The sequence below is a fragment of the Oryctolagus cuniculus genome, chromosome 7, assembly GCF_051225735.1.
Source record: "Oryctolagus cuniculus isolate XC-2025 breed Fujian yellow rabbit chromosome 7, ASM5122573v1, whole genome shotgun sequence".
Taxonomy (NCBI): Eukaryota; Metazoa; Chordata; class Mammalia; order Lagomorpha; family Leporidae; genus Oryctolagus; species Oryctolagus cuniculus.
In genome coordinates this window covers 138587689-138595686 of record NC_142873.1, presented here as the reverse complement: position 1 = coordinate 138595686, position 7998 = coordinate 138587689, and the positions used below count along the sequence as shown (strand labels likewise).

General features: G+C 61.6%; 1 protein-coding gene across 1 annotated transcript; it reads left to right on the top strand.

Moving 5' to 3' along the window:
• The first annotated feature begins 3662 nt into the window (after positions 1 to 3662).
• GJA4 (gap junction protein alpha 4) lies at positions 3663 to 6316 on the top strand. The gene is made up of 2 exons (XM_002720698.6): positions 3663 to 3729; positions 4779 to 6316. Exon 2 carries the CDS (start codon positions 4796 to 4798, stop codon positions 5795 to 5797), a length of 1002 nt encoding a protein of 333 aa, XP_002720744.1. The 5' UTR covers positions 3663 to 3729; positions 4779 to 4795; the 3' UTR covers positions 5798 to 6316.
• Positions 6317 to 7998: the final 1682 nt, after the last annotated feature.

The window sequence follows — 7998 nt, the reverse complement described above, 5'->3', positions numbered from 1 at the left end:
CGTTCTGGTATAGCAGCCGGGACTGACGAGACACTCTGCCATCTGTCTCTGCTCCCTGCCCCGACTGTGGGATGTAGGGTCTGGAGAGGAGGGGAGAATGTGGAGGGGGTGCTGGGGGCCACACCCGACAATGGAAGAGGGGAGGAAGCAGGTCTATGGCAGGAGGTCTGACGCACAGACCATCCACGCAGGCAGCCCAGGACTGCCTGGGCCAGCAGGGGGCTCCCGGCTGACAAGACCCCGCACAGCCACAGCCAGTCCCATAGCGCAGGGGATGTCACAGTCTGCCTGGGGCTGAGCTCCACGCTGCTCCTCCAGCAGGAAGCCCCAGGGACATCCTGCCTCAGGGCCTTTGCACTCCAGCTGCTTGGAGCCCTGGGACTCCCTCCCTCTCCTCCTTCAGGGCTACATCAAGTTGCCACCTGCTCAGCCAGAATTTCTCTTGTACTCAAACCTGAAACTCCCTGTGCTCTCAATCCCAACTTTACTGTCCCCATAGCTTTGCTCACCACCTAACCTGTTCTCTGTGTTGCTTCATCACCTGTCTTCCCCGAGGACCGGGATCTTCGTGATGCTGACCTTGACCCCTGGATGATCTCCAGTGTCTGGGACGGTGCCACAGCACCCACCAGGTGCTCCGTAAACTATGTTGATGAATACACAGGCCTGGAGCCCTGCTGGGTGCTGTCCACGTAGGTGAGCCCCAGCTGCCTGCCCTCCAGGGACTCCCAGGCCATTGGGGGAGGGTGGGGACCGTTTCTGTTTTGAGACCCGCCATCTGACACAGGGAACATACTCAGCAGTATCGAGCTGAGCATCTAAAGTGGTTAAGACAGTCAGTTTTGGGGTTGGCATCATGGCATAACAAGTTAAGCCACTGCCTGCAATGCCAGCATCCCATGTGGGTGCTGGTTTGAATCCTGGTTGCTCCACTTCCAATCCAGCTCCACTAATGTGCCTGGGAAAACAGTAGAAGATAGTCCAAGTGCTTGGGCCCCTGCTCCCATGTGGAGACCTGGATAAAGCTCCTGGCTCCTGGCTTCGGCCTGGCCAAATCCAGCCATTGCAGCCATCTGGGGAATGAACTAACAGACAGAAGATTTTTCTCTCTTCTTCTTCTTCTCTAACTCTGCCTTTCAAGTGAAATAAAACAAATCTTTAAGTGAAAGAAATACAACTTTATGGTTCCTCTATTTCTTAACACATTCAGGAATTCACACACACACACACACACACACACACACACACACCCCACACCATGGGGCAGTACCTGAGTGCCAAGGGCACAGATGCAGCATTAGAGGCCAGGAGGGGACTTCTGGGAGAAGGTGACATCTTGTTATAGGAAGGCGGATAGGATTAAATTGATTAGATTTGTGGGCTGGAAGACCATGCCTTCCCCATGCCCTCTGTGTCACCTCATGCCCCTACCTGATCTGACCTGTAAGTAACCACTCCCCTTTGGAAAGCAGATAAAAGGCGTGGAGCGTCCAAGGCTCGCTCTCTGCCTTTGCTTTCCTGCCCGTGCTGAGCTACCTACGGCTGCTCATAATCACGCACCTCGCTCCGCACGGCTCCTGGTCTGCTCTCTGCCTGGTACGGACTCAGCTGCTACACTTCTCTTCTTTCTCCCCTGTGCATCTCTTTCACTAAATAAAACGTTAAAAACTTACCATGTAGCCTGGTTTATTTTGAGCTGATGTTCAGAATTCTTATTGGACTAGATGGCAAGGACGCCCAAAATTATTAATATCACAATGATTAATTAGGCTAGCCGGTATCCATCTGATCAAGTCCTGAGGGGCTTGGGGGCTCAGCAGGAACAGAACGGATACTGGCAGAGCGCACGGAGCCGTGCACCACCGCATGTGGCTGCTCTCACTGCCACACACCATTGCAGATGGCCGCTCTCAGTGGCCTGCGGCTTGGAGAGCTCAGGTCTTGCCCTGACGGCCATCGGAAGCCATGGAAGGGCTTTAAGCAGAGTCATGGTCAAATTTCTGGGAAGAGTGGAGGCTGGGTGGATGGGTGGTCTAGAGGCCAGGAGCTCAGGTGGGAAGCCCCTGAGATGGCCGCCTCCTGGACAGGTCGGGGACATGCAGGGTTCCGGGTGGACTGGCCTGGTTGTGGGGAGGGTCCTCCCAGTGGATCCCAGCTCCTTCTTCCTCTGGGGAAAGTGCTGGGCTATTCAAACGCTGGCCTCCACAGCCGCTGAGGACGTGGTCAGTGCAGTCTTGACGTCACCCACCCCCCACCCCCCGCCTGCCACCTGCTCCCACCCAGGAGATGGAAGCAGAGAGCCCTGTGGAGAGCCAGCCCCAGCCCCAGCCCCAGGAGAGGAGTCAGGCACAGAGGCTGCTATGGGGGCGGGGCGGGGCGGGGCGGAAGCCAGCCTCCAGGGGCCTTTGTTCTCACGACCTCGGAGGTCAGAACTGAGCAGGCACGAAGTTGTCAGCTCTGCAGATCCAGAACACTCCATTTGGCCTGGCCCAGAGGGAGAGGCCTGGGAGGGAAGGCCCCCAGGAGCAGCCAGCCCTGGAGCTCTGGGTCCAAGCCCACCCTACCTGCTGCACTACACACCCAGCAGCTGGGCTCTGCCACCAACCCCTGGCCCCGACGTCCACCTGCCACTGGCTGCCCGGCCCCCATCAAGGGCTCCTCAGCTCTCTCCCAGACCAACTCACAGATCCTTTGTTGCATTTTGCCACAATGCTTCCAGATTTCACTGGTGCCATCTCCCCACACCTGTGCCACACCATGGGCTTGCATCTCCCAGCAACTCCTGCGCCCTCCATAGAGGAAGAAACAGGCCCAGGGCACAGAAGTCAAGAGCAAAGCCGCAACCTCTGGGCTCCCCGCCACCTTCCCAAGGCCTCACAGCCCCCAGCCCTCTGGCCCTTCCCCGGGCACCTGGCCAACAGCCTCCTGCACCAATATCCCCATCCAAGCCCCTGAGCCCCTGCGACTCTCCTGGAACCCTGGGGAGAACTACCCACGTGTGAATCACACCCTCCCGCCAACCATGATCTCAGTCTGCACCTGCCTGGTTAGCGGAGGGATTGCTAGAGGCCGGGTTTGGCCCGCGCACCCCCAGCTGCACGCTGCGTTCCCACGGCCCGCCCCACCCTCTTGCCCCATTTAGAGGTGGAGAGGGCTGGAATTCAAGATGAAGATCAGGAAGCCCCCAGCCGCGACCCTCCAGGGAGGTGCTCAGTGGCCTCTGGTTGTGTGCCCTGCCAGGAACCGGGACAGTCCCGAATTCGCCGCTGCGGCTCTAGCAAGGGGAGTGCACCCCGGTTTCCCATCGTGGTCCCCAACCCCAAGCGCTAAGGAGGAAAGTCCCGCGCACAACTGGCAAAGGAGTAGCCCCAGCACGCGCGCATCCCCTTCTCACGCTGTCGGGCCAGCGCTTCCCGTCCAGCCAAGGAAACCGAGCGAGGGGACGGCGCCGTCGGGAATACGGGACTCGGAGACCGCAGCGGAGGCGCGGGGCGGGGACCCCGACTCCGGGGGCCACCTCCGGGAGGGGTGGGTGCGGGGCGCCGCACCTCCCGGGCCAGGCCCCGCCCCGTCTCTCCCCAGCGCCCCACCGCCCTCCCCCGCGTTTCCTGCCCCACACCCCCGCCTCCGTGCTATTTAAGGCGCCCGTGGCGCGGTCCCGCAGGGCTCCCGCGGGCGCCGCTCCGCCGTCGTCCCCACCTGCACCTGGGCCGGCCCGGCAGGCAAGCGGTGAGTGGCGGACGGGGGACAGGGTGGTGCAGCCTGCCCGCGGGAGGTCGGGTGGCACGCAGAGAGTTTCTGCCCTGGTGCCCACGGGCCGAGAAGCCCGGAGGGGAACCGCCCAGGCTCTGTGTCCAGAGCGGGTCCTCCCTGTTTCCACAAAACCCGGACCCCAGCCCTAGAAGGTAGGAGGATGGCTGCTTCCATTTCCCGGGAGAGGAGACGGAGGTGTCCACTAGTGGTGACTTTACCCCAGGGCCCAGTTAAGAGAGAGAGCACGCGCGGGGTGCTAGGATTTGAACCCAGGTCTGCCTCCAGAGCCTGGCCAGAGAAACAGCTTGCTTAGGGAAAGAGGCGCCTGGCCCCCAAGATGGCCTGGGAACTCTGTGGCCTCTGCCTTAGCCCTGCAGTGACAATCCTTGGAGTCTGGAGTTGGAGGTGGGGTAGGCCTGGGGGTGGAGGACGAGGATGAGGGCTGCAGGTGAACCATGTTGCTGGCAGGTGGAGCTGATGCGTGATGCTGTGCCTTCCACTGGGAATGCAAAGGTGAGATTGAGGCCAGCTGGGGGAGAGGTGATAGGGAGAGAAAGACCTGAGGCTTGAGCCCAAGAGCCATGCACAACACCTGCGCGCCCCCACCTCCCCCTGCCCCTGCCCTGCGCCTGGGGGAGGCAGCGTCTGGCAGAAGGGAGAAGAGACATAGGCCAGCTGGGTGGCCTTGGATAAGATTCTCAAATTCTCTGTTTCCCCGAAGTGAAGCATCCTCAACCCACTTCAGATCTGGGACTCTGGTCATCCTGGGGCTCTGGCTGGGGACGAGAGGGGACACATGTGTCGTTAGATAGGGGCTCTGGCCGCACCTACCACCTAGGGACTCAGAATGAGGGCCTGCAGAGGACTTGGCAGCCGTTGTCCGAAGCTGTGCTTTGGGTCCTGATGGCCCGCTGGGTGGGAGCCCAGGCCTGTCCTGCTGCTCCCTGAGCCTGGGTTTCCTTGTGGGCTCGTGGCTGAGACAGGTGGGCAAGGGTGGCAGGCTGACACTCCCTGTGTCCCCACAGACGGTGGCCCGGGAGCCATGGGTGACTGGGGCTTCCTGGAGAAGCTGCTGGACCAGGTCCAGGAGCACTCGACGGTGGTGGGCAAGATCTGGCTGACGGTGCTATTCATCTTCCGCATCCTCATCCTGGGCCTGGCCGGGGAGTCGGTGTGGGGCGACGAGCAGTCAGACTTCGAGTGCAACACGGCGCAACCGGGCTGCACCAATGTCTGCTACGACCTGGCCTTCCCCATCTCCCACATCCGCTACTGGGTGCTGCAGTTCCTCTTCGTCAGCACGCCCACCCTCGTCTACCTGGGCCACGTCATTTACCTGTCTCGACGCGAGGAGCGACTGCGCCAGAAAGAGGGGGAGCTGCGGGCCCTGCCAGCCAAGGACCCGCAGGTGGAGCGGGCGCTGGCAGCCGTGGAGCGTCAGATGGCCAAGATCTCGGTGGCGGAGGACGGCCGCCTGCGCATCCGTGGGGCGCTGATGGGCACCTACGTGGCCAGCGTGCTGTGCAAGAGCGTGCTGGAGGCGGGCTTCCTGTATGGCCAGTGGCGCCTCTATGGCTGGACCATGGCGCCCGTGTTCGTGTGCCAGCGTGCACCCTGCCCCCACCGCGTGGACTGCTTCGTGTCTCGCCCCACAGAGAAGACCATCTTCATCATCTTCATGCTGGTGGTCGGACTCATCTCCCTGGTGCTCAACCTGCTGGAGCTGGTGTACCTGCTGTGCCGCTGCCTCAGTCGGGGGCTGCGGGCACGGCAGGGCCAGGGCGCCCCCCCAGCCCAGGGCACCGCCTCAGACCCTTACGCCGACCAGGTCTTCTTCTACCTCCCCATGGGCGAGGGGCCCTCATCCCCACCGTGCCCGACCTACAACGGGCTCTCATCCAGTGAGCAGAACTGGGCTAACCTGACCACCGAGGAGAGGCTGGCTTCCTCCAGGCCCCCCCTGTTCCTGGACCCACCCCCCCAGAGTGGCCGGAAATCCCCCAGTCGCCCTAGCAGCTCGGCTTCCAAGAAGCAGTATGTGTAGGGGGTTGGTGCTGAGGCTTCTGTCACCCAGCAGAGGGATCCTGAGCCGGGTGGTTGCCTTGGATGTCCCCTCGGCCAAGGCTCAGCGGAGAGGACGGAGCTCGGAAACCCAGAGCTGGCTGGCCGGTCATTCTGGAACGCTCGGGCCATCCTGGTGACCGGAGGGCACGGTGGCTTCCTCTGCAGAATGTGGCTTTGTCACAGGCACAGACAGAGCTGGCCCGGCCTGCCTTTGGCCAAGGGTGCCACGTGGGCCCTTTGTTCATTTTCACCTGGTCCAGAGGGACCCAGAGCCAACGTTTGCCCCACCCCCACCTCCACCCCCGCTGGAATCTGCCTGTGCCTGGGCTGTCCGCACGCCCTCTGCTTCCAGGTAAAAGCTGCTGGGTCGGCCCTGACCACACAGCCAGACAGAGCCTGTGCTGGATCTGGGCCTGTCGACAGGACTGAGACCTTGTTCCCATCACTCCTTCCTAGTTCCGCTGTTTATGCTTGGAAAATAAACCGGACTTGATCAGCAGCGAGGTGTGTGTTGCGCTGTGAAGATGTGCCTTGGGGCAGGGGCTGGGGCTGGGGCTGGCTTGTTTCGCCCCAGATTCCTTCTCTTCTTGCTCCTGCGTAGTCTGTCTTTGGTCTCTGCTGCCCCAGCCAGCACTGTACACGCTCAAAAGTCATGCATTCTGCCTCCCCCGATGGCCCCGAGTCCTCCTGTAGGGCCTCAGGCTCTGTCCTCTTGGCCCACCTGGTGCTGTGGTCATCAACCTGCCCAGTAACTGGCGGCCAAAGCAGTGTCCTTCCCGTCCTGACCCAAACCCGGCTGGTGCCCCTGCCATGCTGGCCCCTGCCAGGCGCCTTACTCCGCAAGCACATCTTCCAGCCACGCCTTTCACCATCCGACCCAGGTGCACCCATGCACCCACCTCATCCTGGGGCCCTTGGTTTGTGTCACTGTCCTCCTGACCGGGGCGGCAGAAGGAGCAAATCCCCACCCCGTGCACCCGAAGCTCAGTGAGAACAGACGAGGGGACCATGCTGAGGGTGTAGGGACTGAGCCTGGCTCAGTGACCAAAGCTGCAGGAGCAAAATGAAGAGCTGAACTGGATTGTGGTGGGGGTCAGTGGGAGCTGGCTGGGGCAGCAGGGAGACGACATGGGCTTTGAGCAGAGGACACTGCCTTGCAAGGCCCTGTGGAGGGGAATGGTGCAGGGCACTTGGAGAGCACAGGAGGCATGATGGGGGCTGAGCCTAGAGTTGGCCACGCTGCCCTTCCGCGTGGAGGGTGACCAGGGCGGGAGGTTCCACAGCAGCGGCTCTCAGAGGCAGCAGGTTGTCATTCCCCGGCTGGCCAGGGCTGGGCCTGGGGCAGGAGGAGGGAAGGGGGCTGCCTTGTGCTTCTTGGGTGCCTTTGGAATAGGCAGGCACCTTGGCCCCTCCCGTCTCTCAGGCCAGGGAGGAAACGCCAGCTCGGATACCTTGCCCGGAGTTAACTGCTCCTTACCCACCAAGTGGGCACGACAGCCTGAGGGTTGGCCCCTCACTGTGCCAACCGCCATCCCCATGTTCCCCAAGACCCAGAGATCCAATCAGCCCTGCTGTGTGTGGCCCCCCAAACCCACCCCTCCATCCCCACCTGGCTCCTTGGCCAGCCTGGGACATCCCTGCCCCTACACTTCCTGATCCCGTCAGTCCTCAAACATGAAGCTGCCCTGGGAAGGGCGGAGCTGGTGCAGAAGGAAGAGGCAAACGAGCTTTGGCCTTAGAGGGACCTGGTTTAGACGCTGCCTCCAATGGGGGCAGCCACGGGGTCTTCTGCCTATCATCGCGCTTCTCTAGGTCTCAGTGCTTTCAACTCTCAGGTCAACACTGCCTGCCCACACGTGGAAGAAACTGGAAGATGGGTATGACGGGAGGGGAGGGGGAGCAGCAGGGTAAGCTGCCCCGGGCAGTGCCAGCATCCGCTATCCAACCGCCTGGGTTAAAAAGTCCCCACTCCTCTGCCTCTGATTCAGCTTCCTGATCATGAACAACATGGGGGCAGGGGGCAGAGGGGATGGCTCAAGTGCTGGGATCCCTGCCACGCATGTGGGAGCCCCAGATGGAGTTCTGGGCTCTTGACTGCCCTGTGTCATGGGCGTTTGGGGAATTAACCAGCAGATGGAAGATTCTCTCTCTCTCTCTCTCTCTCTCTCTCTCTCTCTCTCT

Excerpts from the sequence above, each read along its gene's own strand:
- GJA4 (XM_002720698.6), top strand. The coding sequence starts at position 4,796 with ATGGGTGACTGGGGCTTCCTGGAGAAGCTGCTGGACCAGGTCCAGGAG.